At 47.0% G+C, this 24,100-nt stretch overlaps 1 protein-coding gene across 4 annotated transcripts in view; it reads right to left on the bottom strand.

The window, feature by feature from the left end:
• The window catches only part of TMOD1 (tropomodulin 1), an 86,392-nt gene that overhangs the window by 30,680 nt on the left and 31,612 nt on the right, over nt 1–24,100 (bottom strand). For 3 of the 4 annotated variants that reach the window (XM_042963930.1, XM_042963929.1, XM_007089298.2), the window contains exons 3-4: nt 14,469–14,625; nt 7,191–7,310 (exon numbers count right to left, since the gene is read on the bottom strand). In XM_042963930.1, coding sequence (XP_042819864.1) covers nt 7,191–7,310; nt 14,469–14,625 — 277 coding nt within the window. Of the gene's footprint in view, nt 1–7,190; nt 7,311–14,468; nt 14,626–23,184; nt 23,277–24,100 lie in introns of all 4 variants that reach the window. The other variant, XM_042963931.1, reaches the window with a different exon arrangement.

Here is a 24,100-nt window from a genome sequence, read left to right as displayed (position 1 = left end):
CCCTATGGAGGAGATTTAATTCAAACAGGCAAAGGTCGGATCCTGTGGCATCTTCTAGGGTGAGGTAAGGAGTTTGGAGGTCTTTCCCTAGGTGTGGCCTGGAAGCCACTTGGGGGGAGGTCTTGGCAGGCACTGAGACAGCCCGACTCGGGTTCTGGAGTGTTACTCTGGCTGTGTGTGGAGGATGGACTACAGAGGGAGGGAAGGACACGGGGACCATGAGGCTTTGCAGCCACCGGGTGGGAGGATGGTGGCCTGTGACACCAGAGCCTGGCTTCACTGGCTCTCCCTGGGCTGGCAACTTCAATGGCCTTGTCCCTCGCCCACACTCTTTCTGCTTTGGTGACACAAATGGTCACAGCTCAGAAGATTCTCCTGCTTCTGCCAATGCCGTCCCCTCTACTGGCAATTCTCTCTCCATGTGCCATGTGCGCAGCTGAAATGTCCCCAGTAGAGTTGCTAGATTTAGCAAATAAAAATACAGGACACCCAGTTGAATTGGAATTTCAGATAAGCAATAAATAATATTTTAGTACAAGTATGTCCCATTCAGTATTTGGAATCTACTTCTATTTAAAACTGATTTCATTGTGTATCTGAAATTCAAATCCAGCAGAGCATCCTGTATTTGACCTCACAACTCTACCTTCTCCTCCTTTAAGACTTGGAATAACGCTTCTTCCCTCAGGAAGGCTTCCTGGATTCCTCGCTTGCCCTCTCTAGTTCTCCCGCAGCACCCAGTGTCCTTATCACAGTGTAGTCTACACAGCTTTAGAGATAGCCGGGTGTGTGCACGCTTCCTCTACTGGACTTTGGGTTTCTAGAAGTCAGGGAAGAATATTATCTCCCTTCTGCTCCTCCAGAATACAGTATTTGATAAATATTTGATGTTTTTTTTTTTTTTTTAATTCCCCCAGCTACTTCATTAGACATACCTTCTTTCTAGTGAGAGAGACAGCATGAGAGCCCTTGGTGAAGGGTCAGGAGACCCAAGTTCCGGTCCTGACTATGCCCCTGATTCTGTGTGACTTTGGGCAAGGTCCCAAGCCCTCTCTGGGCTTCAGCCTCCTCTGTACAATGAGGGGTGAGGTAGGACCACTGGTTCTCTATCCTGGCTGCACTTACAAATCGCCTGGGAGCTTCAAGACAATATTGGTGCTCCTCCTGGACCAGCTGATCTGAATCTCTGTAGATATATTTTTAATCTCCTTGCATAATTTGATGCTCAGTGGGGGCTGAGAACCACAGGATGAGAGGATCTCAAAGCCCTTCTGTTTCTCACATTCTAAGAGTCTTCTCTGCTAAAATTAGATTCTCCTGCTCGTCACTGAGGAGAACGAGTAGGAAGAGAGGCATCTGCATTTTTTAGAGCTTTCTGGGCTTTAATTTAGGCTGCTTCTACGAGGGCAGTGGGGGCCAAGGCCTGAGTCAGCAGCAGGGGGTCGGATCACCTGAAGCCACCTTCTGGAGCTGCTTTTCCAACTCCCATGGGATGTGGGGGAAGCTCATGATGGTTCTGGGCTGCTGCTGGGACCCCGGTTTGGGAAAACAGTTTGGAAAGTTTGCTAAGAATCACAGGACAGATGTAACCTCACATGGCTGGCTGGTCTTGCTGAGAGGTATAGAGTGGTGGGAAACGGAAAATGAACTTTGCACTCCATGCCAGCTTCCTGTAATGGTCCAGAAAGGGGGCAGGAAGGTTACAAGGAAGTGCCAGGGGACAGAGGCAAGAGACCCGCGCTCCAGGCTGGGCCTTTGGCACTCATTTGCTGGGTAATCTTGTCCAGGACACTTCTACTTTTTGGGCCTCAGTTTTCTCACCTGTAAAGGGGACTATGTTTGAATGCTAATCTCTTACCTTCACATAGGACTTAACAGCCACACAACATCTCATCTTTCTATCCTGTTTGATTTTTACAGCAAGCACCCAGGGTGGGTGGCCCCACGCTTTTCCAGCAGGCTCAAGAGGGAAACAGTTTGTCAAAGCCTATTTGGTAAGGACCCTCCCGGCTTCTGACTGAGTAGTCCCACCCACTCCTCCACCAACTAGGTCATCAGCAGTTCCAAAGTTCTAAAATTTCCCCTCCATGTCAGAATTCTAAGGACAGATAACATGTATTCTAGGAGGTGATATATATGTCAATAGCAGTCCTCAGAAGAAATAAAACCATTTTGCAGTTCAGAGGAAATTAGGTTTCCAAGAAGGAAGGAAGGGAAGGAGGGAAGGAAGGAAGGAAGAAGGGAGGGAGGAAAGAAGGAGGGAGGGAGGGAGGGAGGAAGGGATGGGGGAGGGACAGAGGAAGGAGCAGGGAGGGGTGAAGCAAAATCTCCATTGCTGAGCAGAAGGCTTGGTGGCTCTGATCCCTTCGGCCTGCCCTAGGTACCAAATGGTGATTATCCCCCTGCTTGATTTTGCACACTCATGTCACAAGAAGTGAATGATGGAGGAAAATAGCACACCAACATTGCCTGCTGCTTCATTCTTTGTAGATATTGGCAAGGCTGAATTTAGCACTGGGGAACTTGATTTTTTTTTTTTTTTTAAAAGACCAGATCTTCCTCAAAACTCAAAAAGGACTATTTTTGAACTCTGAAAAAGAACATCGAGTTCTCTTTCCTCTTCTGCCTTGGCAGGGCTCACTCAGTTGTAATTCCATTTAGGATGAGAGAGATCGCAGCACACATCCTGGGCCTCTCCAGCTGCCAACCGCTTGTCTGGCTCTGGGCTGACAGCAGGAAGGTGTTTTCCTGCATCTTAGAAACAGATGGAAGAAGCCTGGCCCAGGACTTGGGTGTGGTTAAACTGCTCCTGGATAAGCCACACCCTGACCCTCACAGAATGTGAGGAAACCTGGTGCCTAAGGACATGAGAGTACCCCAGAAGGCGGGGTGGAGGGGGGTGGGGGGGGCGGGGGGCCTGCGAAGACTATCTCTGAGCTGGGGGTGCCAACTGCCCGTGGAGGGGGGGTGGCTTGGGACTGGCCCTTCTGAAGGGTGGGTCTCTTACCCCAATTCCTTTTTGGGTCCTGCCCCACCTGAAGGATCCCTAAAGGTGAGCCAGGATCACATCCCTCACTGGGGAGGGGAGGCACTGATAATGCCAAGTGCTTGCAGCTGACTCCCAGTGGCCTCTGAGCTACAACCCAACGCCACACGCCAAGAACTTAGCACTGTCAGCTGCTCAGCACCCTGTGGTAACACCTCTCTTGTTGAAATTTATGTTTCTGGTCTGTGCTCATCACATCCTGGGTCCCCCAAGGGCAGAGCCTCTTTCTGATTCATCCTAGCAAACGGCAGCTTGATCATGCACGTCGACTCAGTGTGTGAATGAACGAATGCATGAATGGTTCACAGGCAAGAAAACAAACGGACACGTGCGAGCTCACAGGCTCTGCCTTACTCGCGCCACACCTGGGTCAGTGTGGCACGTGTGCTGGGTGTCCTGTGACATCATCCAGACGCTGCCGAACATCCAGCCTGCTGCATGTGCACCAGGCAAGCCGTTCAGACGGGCCTGCTGCTTCCCCAGCTCAGAGAGGTGGTAGCTTCTCTCTCTCCTGCTGTGTCCCAGCCTGGGACACATCTCCCCCACTGCCCCTAGTTCACCCCTGCTCTCCCTGCTCCTGGCTCTGCTTCAGCCTCTCCCCTCCTCTCCCCTGGCCCCCACCACCTAACCAAGCCGCCTCCTTGCACTCTGTCCTTTTTCTGTACGACACTCACTCTCACCTGTCACTTCTTTGGGGCCTAAGTATTTGTTTAACATCAGCTCCGCGAGGGCAAGAACCAGCTGTTTGCTTACGCTTCTCACCAGGGTTCGTCCAGGGCCTGGCACACCGTGGGAAAACCCTGGATAAATGACTGCTGGGTATGTGAATGAGTGAGTAGAAACTAAGTTAATGGAAAGCTCTGCCTGGGGGTGGAATCTCCAAGACTAGAGATGCCCCGCAGACCCCATGCCCTCATCTCCTTACTTGTCTTTCTCTGCTGAGTCATCTGCACCCATGGCTCCAGCAACCCCATCTTTGAGAAAGGAGCTGAACCCCCAGCATCAGTCCAAAGTGGGTTTGCCGCACTGGACACTCAACAAGGTCCTGCCTCCACCTTCCGTGGCGTTTTTGACTAGACCCCTGGCAAAGCGGTCTTCCCGAAGCCCCTCAGCTTTCTGGTGCCTCAGGCCTGAATGCCTGTTGTCCTCTGGACATCTTGATTTCTTGGCCTCTGATCCAGCACTTGAAACAGCAGTACCACAGACACAGCTCCCGGCTCCACCTTAGCCCTTGGACCTACCTGGAGCCTCCCTCTTATATCCCCTGTCCTCTGAACACCACCACCTCTCTGCCTAAACCCCTGCTTTCATCTGGCTTCTCCCAATACTTCCCTCAGCCCCATTGACCCTGAGGGGTCCATGCCTTCAAGTGTCATATAGAGGCTTTTCTAATGTGCCCGCCCCCACAAGCCGGCTTCATGGGACTTGGCCGTGTAGCCCCTCTTGCCCCTCCTCTGTGTCCACCTCCCCTACAGAGGAGGGTTTCATCCAGGTCGCGCTGGATGGTGCTGCTAACAGGATGAAGCTGCCTGATTTCAAGCCCCACGGGCAAGGCATTTCATGTCACTGTGTCTCCTTTCTCCATCCACCAAACAGGGACAACAGTAAAACTTACTTCTTAGGATTGTTGTGGTCAATAAACGCAGCGAGGTATTAGACGCAATCCCCACAGCACCTGGGGTATAGGGATGGGGTGGGGGGGTCAACAAATATTCAGTCCTTCCTTCCCCAGAGACACTGCCGCCTTTCATAGGGCTGATGTACAGGGACAGGCGCCCAAGGTTAGCCAGTTGACACTGGTGTTGACTTACAGCTCCCCATCTCCTCTCCGGACAACGGAAGGGTATGGTATCATGAGCAGATAATAATAATTAGCCACGCCAACAAAAATAAAAGAGAAATCGTTTCAAGAAATCAACACAGAAACTTAGAGCAATATTGCAGTTCTATTTTGGCACAGGAACTGGCGGTTCTGACAGCGGAGTCATTTGATAATCCCTCTGAGCTGCCTAATGAGGCCAGTGACATCACGGAGGGTGATCGGAGGGGAAAGACTGGGATAAAAACAGCTCCAGGGTGAGTCAGTGGGGGAGATGCCGGACCTCCCTGCTGCACAGGTTAACTGGAAGTCAGGGGGACCCCCGATCGGGGAAATAGATGGAATAGATGGAAAAACTTGGAAATAGATGAGCATAATGAGGAATCGAATCTGATTTTGGGGGCTTTTGACAAAACAAATCTTGAACTGGAAAGCAAACCAGTTAAGTTCCCCAAGTGTTCCGTTTCCATCTGGGTGAAATACTCACTGCCTCAGTACTCGATTGCGTACTTTCTCTCTCAGCCCTGACGCCCTTCAAGCCACTGTCCTGTGTCCTTTCCTCAATGTTCTGCCTCCTGAGGAAATGGTTGTTTGGACTCAGAATCTACACGTTGACTCTCCCCATCATTCATTCCTTGGGTCACTGCAACCTGGCTTTGGCCACCAGACCCACCGGGGTCACCCCTCATGCATACAGAGACTTCTCACTGCCCATCCCCTCATGGTTCCGCTACAGATGAGAGGCACGCCCTTGCTGTTCCCCAGCACAAATGCCACCAGGACTCACGCACAACACCCACGAGGAGCCGGAGGGTGTGAGGAGGCAGAAGACAGCTGCAGCCTGCCGAGTCCCCTAGCACTGCGGCCTCACTTGACCTCTGGCCTCACACAGCTCTGGGTCTCCCAGCCAGCCCGAACCCTCATTCTGTCTCCCTAGTTCTCGCCAACCCCCATTGTGACTAGCTTTGCCCCATTTCCACGCATCTGTCAAAGGCTTCTAAGGTAGCCAGGGCTACTTGCCTCCAGAGCCCCAGGCCCCCACTCAGTCATGCTTTCTGCCTGGAGCTGGGCAATGCTAATGAGGTCCACATCCGCATGCTAATGACACCACAAAGATTGCAACAGGACCTCCTTGTGGCATTAGGACCTCCTACGTGGCATTATGGCATTACGGAAGGCTTTCAAGTCTACCTGTCCCCACCTAGGTGACCTCAAACTCCAAAGGTCCCAAATAGAGCATAGTATGAGCTGGGGTCACCTGCAAGCCAAGGTGAGAGGGCTCAGGAGAAACCAAATCTGCCAACACCTTGGACTGCTAACCTTCAGAACTGTGAGAAAATAAATTGTTGTTTAAGCCACCCAACCTGTGGTATTTTGCATCGCAGCCCGAGCAGACTAATACACCCACCTTTATTAATGGCACCAGCATCCACTTTAGTCCCTGAAGCCAGAAATCTGGAACCTTCCTTGACTCCTCCCCCAACCTCACTGTCACAGCCAGATTGTCACAGTTGACTCTCCATCTTTCTTTCCCATTTCCACTTGCCTCGAGTCTCTTCTCACCCCATCTACCCTCCTGTCATTATCTGGGAGGCAGTTAGCAGCTCCCAAGTCTCCCCTGTTACCCCCCAGGCCAGGGAGCACAACTGCGGTGGGCCCGCAGGGTGTTTGCCGAGCCCGATCCCCTGTGGGGCTGGGACTCAGGGCACACAGAGCAGGGACTAGACTGTAATAAGGAGACAAGCGTGGTGAAGGGCTCTGAATATCAAATCACCTTCTGGAGCTTTAGGGGTTGTTTGTGAAGATCATATGGAAACACACGTGGAGATGGACGGTGCTGTACAAATATGTGATGCGGGGGCGGGCTTCCCAAAGTCTGGTTCTCTGAGCCATGCAAAGTTGTAAAGTTAAATGAGTTTGCTCCAGGCCTTTGTGAGCCTCCCAAACTTGAGAGGTCTGCACCCTCTGTCTGTCCCCCTCTGTTTTCTCTTCCTGGGGGGGGGGGAGGAGGTGGGGGTTGGGCAGGATTTGATGCAGGGGCTGGTAAATTAGGAGGAAGGCCTATGCTGGCTTTCCCTGGGATGCTTCCATATCTCTCTGGGATGGGTTCTCATGGATCTGCGGAGTGATGGGTTTGGGTGGTTTTATTTCTATTTTCCTCATTTTGGTTTTGATAATGGGTTCCTGTCTTAATACTTGTGGTCTCCTCTAGTCCTTTTTAGAAACAGAGAGTGTGTTCATGTGAAATAAACTGTCCAAGGCTCTCTGCAGATGCAGGTCAAACCCTTCTAGAAGACATGGGGAAGGTTCCAGAAAGGCTGTTACCTGCAATGTCACAGAGTTCTGCATCTGAGGCATTTGCCAACGCTTCCTCCAGTTCTGGCTCCAGCGTCACACTTTCCAGCACAGGATCCATTGGCTTCTGCTTGGGGACCCAGACCTTTCCTGCAAACACACGGGTGTCCGTTACAGGGTGTGCGGCTGCGCTGGGGCATCCTCTGGTGATGGTGCCGGGTGGACTGTCCCACAACCCTGTGGACCCCTCTGTGCTGAGACTCGCTTGAGGTTTCCCCTTTGGGAACCCAGTGCCAAACTTCCCCAGAGAACAGGAATCAAAGATCTCCAACCAGAGCACCTCTCACATTTGAAATGAATAACTTTAAAACTTGGTCAGACCAGACTGCTTGCTATTGAAAACATTGGTCATTAGGGAAAACAACCTGTAAGTCGGAAAGAGATACAAAAGAAAACTTTTATAGACTGTCAGGGTCTAGGGTATCCTACCCAAGGGGTCTGATGTGAGAACAATTTAGAAGCATATCTAAACAAAATGCATGCAGATTATTAAAAGAATAGGGAGCAAAAAGGTATCCTTGCCTCATGCGACATTATATTTTTTAAGGTGTCAGATGCATGACTGGACGAGGAAGCAAAAAGGCACACACCAGGATGTGTGTCACTTTACTGACCACTACCAGGGATTGCTGAAGAAAGCTGGGGCGTCCATATGATGGAGTTCTTGCAGTTAGTATAAAGGATGGTGGAGATGTTCACTCACTAAGAAGGATATGCCTAAGACATAATGTGTGAAACAGCAAGTCTGTGACAGAGCATGAGCAATTTAATTCCATGTATGAAAATTGCGTTTATCTATTCATCCATCCATTCATTCATGCATGCACTAGATATTTATTGGATGCTTCCTGAGTGCCAGGAACCTTTCTAGGGGTCAGGGGCGGGGCAGCACTGAACAATTTATAATTTAGTGAAAGGAGACAGGTGAGAAATAAACATGCAAAGATATCACACGGTATTAGGCATTGTGGAAGAAAATAAAGCAGAGTAAAAGACTAGGCAACTCCAGGCTGGGGTGCAGGTGAGGAGGACGCTGCTCTTTTGGGTAGGTGGTCAGGCCTCACTGAGATGATGGCCTAGGAGCTAGACCTGACAGAGGGAGGAAAGGAGCCCTGAAAATCAGTTGCAAGACAAGGGTGCCTGCCTTTACTGCTGTTCAACATTGCACTGAAGGTTCTAGTCAGAGCAAATGGACAAGAAAAAACATGGCATCCAGACTGGAAAGGAAGAAGTAACGTTCTCTCTGTTTGTAGATGACATGATCTAATATGTAGAAAACCCTAAAGATTAAACAAAACACTGTTGAGGACTAATAAACACTGTTAGGGCTACCTAACAGGGTACAAGATCAATGCACACAAATGAGCGGTGTTTCTGCTCAGCGGTGATGAGCAATCTGAAAGGGCATTTAGCAAAACAATTTCACCTACAATAGCATCCAGATGAATAAAATGCTTAGAAATAAATTTGACCAAGGATCTAAAGGATTTGTGCATGGAATGCCAGAAAACATTGCTGAAAGAAAGGAAAGAAAACCTAAATAAATAGAAAAATATCCCGAGTTCGTGGATTGGGAGACAATATTAAGATGGCAATATTGCCCAAAGCAATCTCCAGATTCAATGAAATCCTTATCAAAATTCCAAAGGCCTTTTTTTATTTTTACAAAAACAGAAAAGCCAATCCTCAAATTCATATGGAATCACAAAAGGTCCCAAACATACAAAACAATCTTGAAGGAAACACAGCTGGAGGGCTCAGACTCTCTTATCTCAAAACTTACTACGAATTTAAACCATGTGGCACTGACAAGGATAGACATGCAAACAATGGGATAGGATTGAGAGTCCAAAAATGAACCCATATACCCATGGCAAATTGACTTCTGACACAGATGACAAGCCCGTTCAATGGGGGAAAGAGCAGTTTCTTCCAGAAGTGGTGATGGGGCCGGACATCAGCATGCAAAGGATGAAGCTGTACCCCTATCTCACACCATACACAAAAATGAACTGAAAATGGATCAATGACTCAAACATAATACTTAAAACTATAAAACTCTTAGAGGAAAACATAGGCATAAATCCTCATGACCTTAGACCTTGGTAACATATTCTTAGATGTGACAACAATAGAAAAAAATAGATCAACTGGACTTGATCCAAATTTACCACTTTTGTCCATCAAAGGACATTATCAGGGAAGTGAAAAAAATCCTATATTTGATAGTGTCTAGTATCTAGAAGATATTTAAAAAATTTACAATTAACACCAAAAACAACCCAATTTAACCCAGAGGACTTAAAGACATTTCTACAAAGAGGACGTGCATATGGCCAAAAAGTACCTGTAAAGATACTTAACATAAATGGTCCTTAGGGAAATGCAGATCAAGTAACGATGAGATACCACTTCACACCCATAAGAACGGCTACAATAAAACCAGAATCAAAAACCAAAATGGAAAATGACAAGTGTTGGCAAGGATCTGTATGTTGCTGGTGGCCATGTAAAACGGTGCAAACACAGAATTACCATGTGATCCAGGAATCCACTCCTAGACATCAACCCAAAAGAACTGAAAACAGGTACTCAAACAATTTTCTGTACAGGAATGTTCATAGTAACACTAATCACAACAGCCCCAAAGTGGAAACAACCAAAATGTTCATCGGTGGATGAATGGATAAACAAACTGTGTAATATTATTCGGTCAGAAAAGGGAATGAGTGAGTCTCAAAAACAATATGCTGTGTGAAAGAAGCCAGACACACAAAATCACATATTAATATGATTTGATTCATAGGAAGTATCCAGGATAGGTAAATCCATAGAAATAGACAGGTGGTTGCCAGGGGCTGGGGGGAGCAGAGAATGGGGAGTAACTGCTTATTGGGCACAGGGTTTTATTTCGGAGTGGTGAAAATGTGTTGGGTCTACATAGGGATGGTTGCACAGCATTGTGGGTGTAATAAATGCCACTGAATTGTTCACTTTAAAATGGTTGATTTAGTGGGGGGCGCCTGAGTGGCTCAACTGGTTAAGCATCTGACTTCGGCTCAGGTCATGCTTTCACAGTTCGTGGATTCGAGCCCCATGTTGGGCTTTGCACTGACAGTGGGATATATTCTCTCTCTCTCTCTCTCTCTCTCTCTCTCTCTCTCTCTCTCTCTCTCTCTCTCTCTCTCTCTCCCCCCCCCCTCCCCTACTCTCTCTGTGTCTCCAAATAAATAAATAAACTTGAAATAAAACCTCAACAGCTTTTTTAAAAAAAGGTTAATTTTGGGGGCACCTGGGTAACTCGGTCAGTTCAGGTCATGATCTGACTCTTGATTCCAGCTCAGGTCATGATCTCGTGGTTGATGGGATCAAGCCTGTGTCAACACAGAACCTGCTTGGGATTTTTTCTCTTTTCTCTCTCTACCCCTCCCCTGCTTGTTCGTTCTCTCTCTCACTCTCTCAAAATAAATAAATAAATAAATAAACAAACAAACAAACAAACTTAAAAATATATACAATGCTTAATTTTATGTTATGTGAATTTTACCTCAATTTTTAAAAAAACCCTGCTCAGTTTGGCTATTGATTGAGAGTCTCCAGTAGGGGGACAAGCAAGAATGGGAGCCAGGGGCTGGTGAGGAGGCTCCTGCAATAGTCAGGACCAGAGATGATGGGGACTTGGACCAGGGTTGTAATGGTAGCAGTGGGGAGAGGTGGGAAGGACAGAGAGAAAAGTCCAGAAGAATATTTACTAAAATGGGATCAGTGCCTATTCGCTCAGTAGAGAGAATCACTTTGAGTTACTTTATTGTTTAAATTGTTTATAGCAAAAATCAATTACATATTTGAGCAGAACATATAACAAGGTCATCTGGGGGGGAAATGCATCATAACCTCCACCAGAGGTGGATCTGGAAAAGGGAAAAATATGCAAAGAAAACAAAATGGTTAAAAAGAAAATCTACTGTAAAAATGACAGATGGAATGAGTAGGATGGTCATCCAATAAATGTGTAAGACCTGTGGTTTCTCACACCCTGGCAGCAGGTGCCTCCATAAAGGGCAGTGGCTCTAAGACACAAGAGGGACTTGGACTTCTTCCCTTCCTTCATCTTACTAGTTGGAATGCAGATGTGATGACTGGAACTTCAGCAGCCAGATGGACCATGAGCACAAGGACATATTGCAGGGAAGGCAGAATGAAAAACTGTAAAAGGGTCTTGATTGCTAATGCCAGGGAAGATGCCTTGCTAGCCCAGAATGCCTAACCCTGCAGCTAAGCGAAAGAAAAACTTTTATCTAAGTCTGTCTCATTTTATTTTACTTTTTTCCTCAGCAGTCAAATCTAATTCTGCACGGACAACTCAATATAATTCTGCATTAAAGATATCGTGTATGAAGCTCTATTCTGATCCTCACCACTTGAGTAAGAGTGAATGAGAGTCCAGGTTCCTCAGGACTTTGCACCGTTTTATGGCTCCTACCACATTCTGTTGGGTCTTGTGGAGACTGGAGTGCTGTTTCCCCTCAACCTTGACTGGTTTTAGGACCGGCGTTGGGTAAATAAATGCTCAGTGAGGGCTGGACACCATGGCCCTAAGTCTTCCTGTTACAGCCAGAAAGTCTCCTTCCCCACACTCTCTACTGAGACCTGTACTTACTCAGCCTACAAAGACTCCAACAATCATCATGTAAATACTTTATGATGATGATGCTGGTTGTGGTGGTGATGATGATAAATCTCTTAGGCATGTCATTCTATGGAAATAGAATAGATTCTAGGTACCTTCCTTGGGCCAGTGTACTTTTTCCTGAAGGCAATCAGGCTCTGGGAGTCTGGAGAGCTGTTCCTGGCTCCATACCATTCCAGCATTCCATGGAGGGGCAGCAGGATTGGTTTGCCCAGATTCCCTTTCCCACCCTCCACCCCCACCTCCAATCTCCAGCTCCTTCCCTCAGAGGGAGGTGGGCACGGGGACAATGACTCACCAGCAGTCCACCCAGCTGTGCTGCAGACTCTCACAGCCTCAGTTTCCTTTCTTTTTAAGTTTATTTATTTATTTGTTGAGATAAAGAGAGAGGGAGAAAGAGAGAGAATGCATGCATGTGAGAACAAGTAAGGGAGGGGCAGAGACCGAGGGGGAGAGGGAGAAGCCCAAGCAGGCTCTGCGCTCTGTGGAGCCCCACATGGGGACCGAACTCATGAACCATGAGATCATGACCTGAGCTGAAATCAAGAGTCAGACGCTTAACTGACTGAGCCACCCAGGTGCCCAGGTTCTCCATTTTTCAAATGTACAGGTGGGAAAATGGGAGTTTTAAGTCCCCCGCAAATCCTGATATTCTATTATCTTTATTTGCTGCACAGAAATTACTCCTCACAGCACAAGCACCTTGCTTAAAAACCTCTCATGCCCTCACTCTCAGGGGGGTATACTTGGCCCTTAGGGTCAAGACCTCCTTCCTCTGCCACCCCTCCAGGGTGCCTCAGACCACACAATCCTCTCCACGTCCGTAATCCAGATGCCCCTTGGGCTTCCCTGACCTTCCAAGTTTTCCATAAAATCTGGACCGAGCTCCAAGTCCACGTTTGTGATGCCAAAGTCCTCCCCATGATGCTACTTCTGTTGGCTTTTTCATTTGATTATTTATCACACAACAGGGATACAGAGATAAAAGCCACAGACGTGGACCCTTGGCTCATCATGTTTACAACCTTGGGGGTAGGGGGAATGGAAGAGACTGAAAATGAACCATTACACAATTAATTAATTAGAATTAATGCTTTTATTCAACAGATGCTTATTAGGTGCCTACCACATGCTAGCGTTTATTAGGTGTAGACGTAATGATGAACAAAACAGATGCGGCCCTCATACTTGTGCGGCTTATATTCAAAGGAAGTAGCCCACAAGATTCATTGTAATTTATTTGATTTTAACTCATTCATTCAGCAACTCTCTGCTGAGCCCTACTGGATACCAGGCCCTGTCCTGGGTGCTGGGGGTACTGGGTGAGCAAAACCAGTCTGAGCCTGAGTGCCTGCCCTCATGGGGCTTATAGCCAGTGGGAGAGACAAGTGACACATGAAGGGAAAATTATAAAATGGAAATTGCTATGAAGGACACACCCACAGGCTCCTGAGATCGAGAGTAACCAAGGGAGGAGCTGAAGGGACTACATGTCCTAAACAGGACGGACAGGAAAGGCTTCCCTGAAAGAGGAGACAGTATAGTTGAGACCAAAAGGGTAATAATAGCTGGTACTTACACAGCATTTGCTATGGGCCAGGTGCTAAGTGCTTTATATATATCTTAACTCATAACAACTTTGTCAGCTTGGTAATACTATTTTCTGCATTCCCATTTCACAGAGGAGGAAACGGAGGCATGGCAGATTCAAAAATGTACTCAAGCTCACACAGCTAGTAAGTGGTAGTGTCAGAATTGCAACCAGACTACATGTAGCTCCGGGCTATTTCTAAGCATTAAGCCTCTTATAAGGGAGGAAGAGCCAGCTATGAAGACAGCATGGAGCCAGACAGCAGGAGCAGCGGTCCAGGCAAAAGGAGTACATGCAAAGGTCCTGAGGTGGAAAAGATCTTGGAATGCATGAGGAATAGAAGGAGGCCTGTGGGGCAGCAGTGGGGCAAGCGAGGGCAGACACAATATGAGGACAGCAGAATGGTTTGGAGAGCAAAGGGAAGTCCTAAAAGGGTTGGACAGTCAGGGAGTGCCTCTCTGTTCCCCAGTCTTCTAAATGACTTGCCTTAGGACGGGGCAGAGAGTCTTAAAGGGACAGATAAAGGAGGGGATGCAGGTGCCAGAGAAAGGAACACAGCAGAAAGAGCACGGATAGTTAGGGTACAGCTAGGTTATCTCATTCCCAATTTGCATAGGACGAGCCTTGTGTAGGCCTTATGCCCGGATATCATGATTAATAGTTTCCTCTTTCATTTTCAAAGGTGCCTAGGTTTGTATGAGAAATGATCAGACACCCTGATTAAAGGGGGTTTAGGGGAAAGCTTTGCTGGGCTGGTAGAGATCACTCTTTCCTCAGTTTACCCAAAACTTCACTACATCCACACCATGCATTGCTGCTTTTGGTGTTGGTTTTGTGAATTTGGTCCAGGCAGGCATGTGGGCAAGAAGGCCCAGTCACATGTGGCTCAGCAGAGGGCCTGGCACGTAATTGGCACTCAATGATGCATGGGGAGTGATATATTCATAAGAACAACATTATTCAGTACCTCGCTTTTCCCCTGTGTAGGGGACCAGATCTTCTCGGTCTTTAAACTCCTTTGCTTGCTTTTCCAAGTGATCCAAGAGCTCCTCCCTTTTAAAGGGGCCCGTGGGCGCCTTGGTGGTCTGATCCTTCTGCCTCAGGCCTGCGGGCAGCAGTGCATTCTACAGTGGAGGTTGTGGGGCCGGGGGACATACACAGAGAGAGAGAACGAAAGAGAAAGAGAGTGGTCAGCTGCTGAAGACTTGCATTTCTCCCAAAATTCGTCATTGAACAGTGGGATCTTAGAGCCCAGCAAATCGATCCAGGTCGCTCATTTACACGTGAGGAATCTGACACCCAGGAGGGGCAGGGACTTGCTCAAGGTCACCCTGCAGACGAGGGGCATAGCTAGGCTGGGACTCAGGTCTCTTAATGGTCCAGAGTCTCTAAACCTGCAATGTTTCCAAAGGCAAGGGGGTGAGGAGGCAGCCGACATGGGGCTGAGCAGAGAGGGGCTCTCCAAGAGCATCTGTGAGTCTGAGTCTGATTAAGTTGGCATTTGGATGCAGGAGGATCGTTCCAGCTATTGTGTATACAGTGGCTGGGGAAAGAAGCCCGAGGGGCTTGAGTTAGGGCCCTGGATGCAGTATGAGGTGAGAAGCGACAGGCTCAATAACCAAGCAGCAGGGGGTGGGGGGGGGGAAGGCTCAGCAGGGGTGGGTGAGGCGTGCTTTGGGGCTGTATCCCTGGACGGCCCTCCCCGGCTGCTTTCCACCCTCCTGACAGGCTGTGTTCCTGCCTCTCTGTTAAATATTTTGAATGTCGCCCTTGGAGATGGGTCTCTCAGGAAAGATAGCATCAACCAATCAACGTGTTCCTTCTTCAAACATGGTTAGGCTTCTAGGTGTGGGCTAGAATTAGGGTAGATTTGAGTCACACAGGCTTCGCTCACCTCAGCCCCCAGGACCTTGGAGATTCAAAGAAGTTCAGGGTTGCAAGGATGCTTAGAGGTTGTCGAGGGCACACACCTTCCCTTCAAGGGGAAACTGAGGCCCGGAGCAAGGAAAGATTTGCCCAAGGAGTTTCAGGGGCAGATTTAGAACAAAAACCAGGGCCCTTCTCTAGATACGGGGGGAGGAGGGCAGTCTTCATTTCCAAATCATTGCTCTCTCCCTACCCCCTTTCATTTGGGAACGTGGTGGAGGATACTTGCAAGGCAGAGGTGAGGGGAGCCTCACCTCACTTCTTGCCGCACCCCCACACTGGCTAATCTGGAGAGCCATCCCACCTCCAATCTCTGTACCATCAAAATGCATAGCTTCAGCCACGCCAGATCCTTTTGCAAGCCCCCCTCTGAGAGGGGATGATACCAGGTTTACGAAGACGGCTGTGTGCCTGGCACACCGAGAGCTAAAGCTTGGGAGGGCAATACTGCCGCTTAACTGCAGTGTGGTTTTTCACAAGATGTTTTCCCACTGTTGACAGCGTGCTCCAGTCAGACACTGGCTGCAAATGGACTCGGGCTGTGAGTCAGCAACAACATCTGGGAGTCGGAGCATGTGATGAGAGGATGGCCAGTAGGTAGGAAATCAAGCCGTGACTGATTTGGGGGTGAACATCAGGAACACAAGAGATGCCACGGACACCCCAGTCTCCCTCAAGCGGTAGTCCTCAGGTACTGTCCACCATGACACGTGGGACGGATGAGGCCCACAGGGGAGGCAGGCTTCTGAGGACACATCCTTGGTGAGCTGTGTGTCCACTCCCTCTCCCCCGCGTTGGGCCACTCATGGCGACTCAAGTGAGAGAGAGAACAGCCCAACTGTCCTGCAAACCTCCATCTGTGATTATCCACGGTGAGCAAGACAAAGTCTCTGTGACGTGCCTGTACCTCACAGGTGACCCCCATCAGGCTTACGCCCAGGCCTGAGGCAGTGCTGGCTCCTGTTCTTTAGTCCTGGGCAGGTCACCTGATCTCACCGGGCCTCCATTTCTAGGGCTGTAAGATGTGAGTAATGAGAGCTGCTCTCTTGGAACTGTTGAGGAAGTTAAATGAGATAATGCATGAGGAGTGCTTAGCTCACTGCCAAGCACTCCCAAAGTACTACTTATAATCAGGTGAAATACATTTTCCCAGGAGACTGGTTACCCAAATACGTATATTGAAATGGAGATGTATTATCCAAACATACCTCAAAATTCAGAAAATGAAGATGTACAAATATAAAATGAAGTAAGCACTGAAAGCAAGTGTTTTCCCAATGATCCCCAACCAAGATGACCTGATAGATTTCTGTCACTGTAAAGGGTTTTGACGGCAGTAAGGTGCTGGGGCACATGCTGTCCCCTAAGGGCTCAGTGCTAGGAGAAACCCACTAGGCTGTAACTGAGGGGGAAAGAGTTTGCCAACTCACATCATTTTGGAATATATCTGATAGAGGCCACTGACTTACTTAAAGTAGGGTCTCTTAACCTTGGCGTAATTCACATTTTGGGCTGGGTGATTCCTTGTCGTGGGAGCTGTCCTATGCACTGCCAACTGTTCACCAGCATCTGTGTCCTCTACCTCATGGATGCCAGTAGCACCTCACTTCCACGATGTGACAGCCACAAATATCTCCAAACATTGCCAGATGTCCCCTGGGTAGCAAAATCACCCCTAATTGAGAACCACTGTTTTCCTTTTTTTTTTTTTAAAGTTTATTTATTTATTTTTGAGGGAAAGAAAGAGAGCACAAGCCGAGGAGGGACAGAGAAAGAGCGAGAGAGAGAATTCCAAGCAGGCTCCACACTGTTAGCACAGAGCCCGATGTGGGGCTCAATCCCACCAACTGTGAGACCATGACCTGAGCTGAAATAAGAGTTGGACACTTAACCGACTGAGCCACGCAGGTGCCCTGAGAACCACTGTTAAACTGAAGCCCATATCATTGCAATAGGGAAATAAAGGTGTTTTCAACGTCCTTTAAAAATACTACTTATATAGCATGTTAAAGTATGGCTTCATTTATTTACATCTTTACTGAAAGCAGTTGGTTTTTTAAGAAATAAAAACATCAGGGGTGACAGGGTGGTTCAGTTGGTTAAGCATCCAACTCTTGATTTCAGCTTAGGACATGATCTCACTGTTCATGAGATAGAGCCTCTTATTGGGCTCTGTGCTGACAGCATGGAGCCTGCCTGGGATTCTCTCTCTTCCTCTCTCTCTGCCCCTACCCTGCTTGTGCATGTATGTATACACACACACACACACACACACTCTCTCTCTCTCTCTCTCTCTCAAAATAAAATAAATAAAATAAAATAAAAGAAACAAAAACATCAAAGGCCTTTTCTCACAATTCTTAGCTTACTGGATTTTAAAAGTAAATATTGAGAATATCATCCTCTTTAGGAGTTAAAGTTCCCCCCCCCCATTAAATGGTACATTTAATAAAACATAACATGGTATTCAATTAAAACCAAACACAAGTGAAATAAGTCATACAGAGAAAGACAGATACCATATGTTTTCACTCTTATGTGGATCCTGAGAAACTTAACAGAAGACCATGGGGGAGGGGAAGAGGAAAAAAAAAAGAGAGGGAAGGAGGCAAACCATGAGAGACTCTTAAAAACTGAGAATAAACTGAGGGTTGATAGGGGGTAGGAGGGAGGGGAAAGTGTGTGATGGGCATTGAGGAGGACACCTGTTGGGATGAGAGCTGGGTATTGTATGGAAACCAATTTGACAATAAATTTCATATTAAAAAAAAATAAAGCTAAATGGAAAAAAAAAACAAAAAACCAAACATAGTTGCATATTTTAAAACTCCTGGTTATTTCTCATTTTAACTTGTTTTCAAAAATTGGCATGTGACCTCACATGATATACTAAACTTAAGTCCAAATGGATCAAAGATCTAAACGTAAGAGCTAAGACCATAAATTTTTTAGAAGAAAACAGGCATAAATCTCTGTGACTCTGGATTAGGCAATGGTTTCTTGGATATGTTACTAAAACAATAAACAACAAAAGAAAAAAGTCGATAAATTGGCTTCATCAAAATAAAAAATGTTCATGTTTCAAAGGAGACTATCAAGGATATGAAAAGACAACCCACTGGGAGAAAAGTTTTACAAGTCATCTATCTGATGAGGGTCTAGTATCCAGAATACGTAAAGATCTCTTACAACTCAAAATATAAGACAAATAAACCAATTTTAAAATGGGCAAATGATATGAATAGACATTTCTCTAAGAGAGACACAAAAATGGCCAATACACATAAAAAAGATGCTCAACCCTATTAGCCATCAGGGAAATGCAAATGAAGCCCAGAACGAGACACTACTTCAGACCCACCAGAATGATTATAATAAAAAAGACAGGGGCACCTGGGTGGCTCAGTTGGTTAAGCTAAGTTTCTGACTTTGGCTCAGGTCATGATCTCGCGGTTCACGAGTTTGAGTCCCACGTCAGCCTCTGTGCTGACAGGTCAGAGCCTGGAGCCTGCTTCGGATTCTGTGTCTCCCCCTCTCTGCCCCTCCCCTATTCATGCTCTCTCTCTGTCTCTTGATAATAAATGTTAAAAAAATAAAATAAAAGACAGATAATCACAAGTGTTGGTGAGGATGTGGTGAGAGTGACACCCTCATGCACTGCTAGTGGGAATGCAAAATGGTGTGGCCACTTTGGAAAACAGTCTGGCAGTTTCTCAAAAGCTTACACATAGTTATCATATAGTGCAACAATCCCACTCTAGGTAAATACCCAAGAGAAATGAAAGCAGATGTCCATACAAAAACTTATAAATGAACTTCATATATTATTCAGAATAGCCAAGAAGTTGAAACAACTCAAATGTCCATCAAGTGATGAATAGATAAGCAGAATGCAGTACATCCACACGACAATACTATTTGGTGATAAAACAAAACAAAACAAAACAAAAAGTAGTACTGACATATGCCACCACATAGACGAAACCTTGAAAACATGATGCTAAGTGGAAGAAGCCAGTCACAATGAACCACAGTACCTGAATCCATTTATATGAAGTGTCCAGAATAGTCAAATCTATAGACACAGGAAGTAGATTAGTGGTTGCCTCAAGCTGGGGAGGCTGGAGAGAAATAAATAGGGAGTGAGAGCTAATGGGCATGGGTTTGTTAGGTGATGAAATTGTTCTAAAATTGATTGTGCTGATGTTTGTATAACTCTGTGAATACACTAAAAATACCGATTTGTACATTTCAAATGGGAGAATTTTATAGCATGTGAATTATATCTCAAATAAAGCTGTTATTTATAAATGGCATACGTTATCTAGGGAAAAATTAGAAAAGTGGCTAATGCAGTAGCTAACTAAATGGTCAGGGACCACCAAGGGCAGAAGGCTCTTCGTGTGCCAGTGGTCAGCAGTGATGCTGAGACTGGCCAGGCTGGAGCTGGCAAAATTTAAAATGGAGTCCTGTTTGATGATGTGATAAGCCTCACCAGGTAAATTAGTCATTGAGAAGTTAAATGGGTAAGAAAATACTGCCTTGGATGTCTCAGGACTCTTAAAACCTAAAACTGAGTCTCAGACCCAAGCTATCCAACAGGGAAGGTAAATACTACAACCATTTTCTTGGTGGCTCTGACTAGGAGAGTTATTTTGTGAACAGGTATATGTAGAGATGTATCTTTCATTCTTGTACTGCTTGTTCATTCAATAAATATCTGTGGGTATTATGTATCCAGGTTGCTAACAGGCAGGGACAGGACCCCGCAAAGAGATATCTAGTTTGGAGCAACTGGGGAGGGGGCAGGTAGATGGGGGAGGTGAATTGAGAGGAAAGTCTCAACTCCTGCATGTATGGAAAACTCTGCATTGCTTTGGTTTTCAAGTTAATCAAGATCCTAAAAGGAGGTCTATTTCACTGAATAGCAGAGAACGTCTATCACTCGCCTCCACATTGCCTGTTAAGGTTGTATACTTCCACACTGCCCGCGGTAACTGGAACCTCTAACTTTGAAAGAATTTGTCTCGTTCTCCTCACCTTAAAGTGTGTACAGGGTTAATCTGCTGGGAAGGTCCTTCTTTGTAGTAACTTCAAAGGGAAGCATCAGTGTGGCTTCTCCAGGGCAGTGATCAATTAATTCTGAATTAGGGGAATAGGTATTTACATGCACACACCACACATGTATCTCCACTCCAAAGACAGGTTGGTTAGGGATGAGATTTTCTTTGGGAGACAACCTTGTTAGGTAGGACTCAAATCATGTCTTCATGTCCTTACAGTTGGAAATGTACTCCTATGAGGAGGGCGGCTCTCTGATCTTAGGCTAAAATTACATCTGGTAGTTGCTTGTAGGGTGATGGGGTCTGTGGCACACTACAGTGCCTCTACACTACTCAACTCCAGAGAATTATTGCCATGTAAGAATATGGGTGACACCATTATATCTGCTCATCTTTATGTGGAAGCTCTTGGTTTTTAAATATTGGCACAAAATCCAAATATTTTAAAAACAATGTTCAGGTCAAATAAAACACATCTGCAGTCCAGACCAAGTCCGTGGGCTACTGCATTTTGCCATGTCTGACCTAAGGTTCCCATCAGACTAGAATTCAGTGTAGAGAAGGTCAAGATATTCATTCATTTATTTGATAAATATTTACCTGAGTGTCTTGCCCATGTCAGGCTTTGGGCTAGAGGAAGAAAGAAGTGTGTGTGTGTGTGTGTGTGTGTGTGTGTGTGTGTGTGTGTATGTGAGTTTTAAATTTAGTGGTTTAAAATTTTTTAAAAACACATGAAAAGTTTAATATGTTTTTGGAAAAATCACAAGGGAAAAAAATTAGGCAATCTCTTTCGGTGTTTCCCTACTCTTGGGTTTTTAAATGGTGACTTCCTTCTAAATGTTGTAAAATTAAAACTCGGATGTGCAGCTTGACAGGTTAACATCTTAATTTAACTTTCACACCCACACTCTGGGGTCCAGTTGTCCACAGGACAATGGAAACTTTGCTGTATCCTTAAATGTGCTGTTAGGAGCTCTAACACCCTGCCAACAGGTGCCCATAAGGCCACATATCAAATATCTGCACAATTATCATTGCTATAGATAGTTAGAGCTATGTCAGAAGCCATTCCAGCCAGGACCACTGTGGGCTTGTTGAGATGTGCACACATGTACAACGTGTAGGCAACACAGGCACACAACACACACACCACACACACACACACACACACACACACACACACACACACACACACACAATGTATTGAAAGGATCGTGGATTTCTGGCAGCTCAGTGCTGCAAAGCTCTAAGAGAGACTCTGGGCCAATTCTTTCATTTCCACTGAGGACACTGAGGCACAGAAAAAGCCAGGAAGCCTGAGTTCATATACGGATGACACTGTATTAGCATACCCAAGAATCAGTATGACTATTTCCAGACTGGTGACTATCATACATAAATTGTCCCCTAATCTGATTCTTCATGGCAACAAAAAAACAAGCAGTTTTATCACTTTTCTTAAATAAATCAGCTTGTATCTAAAGACAAGGGAATGTTAAAGGTGCCCCCACCTTTAACTCCAGCTCCAGGAGACCTGGATGATTCCTGTTCTGTGATTGAACCACAACACGACTCCTCAGAAGAGGACAGGTCATGTGGTACAATCTCTACTGCATACTGGGAGCAGCCGGCTGAGGGTCAGGGAGGGGAAGGGCCTAGCTTGAGGTCATATGCTGGACTGACAGCCTAAGACTCTTGACTTCCAAGCCACAGAAAATGTTCCATCCCACCTGACAGCCTTCCTCTAGGAACAGATCCCGGAAACCAGATGTGGTGCCATATGAGAACCAGTTTTCCTCTCCAAGTGTTAGAAAGCCAGAGCTCACCTCCTTATCAAACTAGTCTCGTTTTGCAGATGGAGAAACTGAGGCCCAGAAGCATGGAGTTATAGTCCTGGGGGAAGAGTGAAACCCGGGAGGCTGAACTTTGCAAAATGCCTACTGACTTCTCTCCTCCACCCCATTTTAAATGACCTAACCCTGTCCTAGATGGCCCCCCTCCCTCCCCTTCCACCACATCTGCAAGACCAACATTTTATAGGCCAGTCACCCAATTACAAGGTATCTGGCCACAGAATATCTTTTTAACTGGACTTGAGGACTTTTATTTTCCAGTTATCTCCCAGGTATGTTTCCCCTTGTATAAAATGAGGCCCTCTAGCTCCTCAGGGCCTGGATGATATAGAGCACTCTGCCTCTGCATTCCTGACCAGTGACTTCTAGATCCCACTAGAAATCATTCAGTGGGGCTTCAACAGAGCTCTCCTGTCTGGTGGGGGGGCGGGGAGGAGGACTTAACCTGAGAGTGTAGAAGGGTGCCACAACACTCATATCCCAGGCACAGAGGGGACAAGCAGGGTCCAAACCTTTAAGTGCCCCCTCCTCTTCGAACATATTCCCACCCCAACACACTCTGGGCATCTTCCCCCCTTCTCTTGCTCTCCAGAAAGATCCAGGCCTTTGGCTCCGCTGCCTTGACCTTGCTATGGGACCGGTGAAACCCAATAGTTGCTACTTCCCCCGGTTAACTTTTTAGGGCATTAGTGCTGACATTCAAAGGCACGTTTGTGGCCAAGTCCATTTGTGGTGGGGCTTATTGGTCCTAACAGCACATTTATCTCGCTCTGGTGTTCATGGCACAAGGTGGGCCAAACCTTCCCTTCCCCCATGTTCTGATCCTCCTTTTCTGCCTCACATTCAAGAAAAATCTTCCACGTTCCCTGCTGTGCTGGGCCCTGGGCATCCTGAGACAATGAATGCGTGATTCTGCTCCACCGGGGCTCACAGCTAGAGGGGAGACACATGTCCATATGTGAGCAATTGTACTCAGCTTCTTGGAGGAGTTGGTTCCTGAGCTCAGTGAGTCCCAGTGGACCAGGCAGGAAAAAGGCAGGTGAGGAGGACAGAGGAGAGGGTCTTACAGGGGACAGAAAGCACATTACAGACGAGGGTGTGGCGGGACGAGGGGGCGTGGCCTGCTAGGGGAAGGAGTCTGGGTGAGTCTGAAGCTGCAGCATTCTGAAGTGTCTGCATCCTGTGCAGACCATCCCCCATCAACTGTCATGCCTCCAAGTGGGACCATCAGAGCTGCCTCCTGGCTGGCTTCCCTGCCTCACGCCTCTCCCTCTCCTTTCCCCTCCCGCCAGCCAGCCAGACCCCCCCAACATCAACGTCTGTGTCATTCCTCAGTACTCTCACAACTGCTCAGTGTCTCCACTAACCTCCAGAATCACCAACAAATTCATCAGCCAGGTACAGAGAACTTCTCATGATTTGACCCCAACACACTCCTGTCCTCAAGTGTTCCCTGTTCCAGCCTCTCTGGGCTGCTCCACATTCCACGGCCGCGCCCTGCTCTCACATCACCATGCCTGTGCTCGGGCTGTGCCCTCTGCCTGGCATTCCCCTCCACCTACGCCCCTGAATTTGTCTTTTAAAGCCCTTCCCTCGGGCACCCTGCTCGGCCTTTGCAGTGCTCCCCACATCGATCCGGTAATTCTCTGCCCAAACTCTCCTAGGCTTCCTGCCAGTGCTTACGCAATGCTCATCGTATTCTGTCTTGGAGCACATCTATGCTGGATCTCTCCCTGGGGAGACAGAGTGCCCCTCAG

The sequence above is a fragment of the Panthera tigris genome, chromosome D4, assembly GCF_018350195.1.
Source record: "Panthera tigris isolate Pti1 chromosome D4, P.tigris_Pti1_mat1.1, whole genome shotgun sequence".
Lineage (NCBI taxonomy): Eukaryota > Metazoa > Chordata > Mammalia > Carnivora > Felidae > Panthera > Panthera tigris.
Note: the sequence above shows the minus strand (reverse complement) of the source record. Positions and strands in the feature narration are given on the sequence as shown.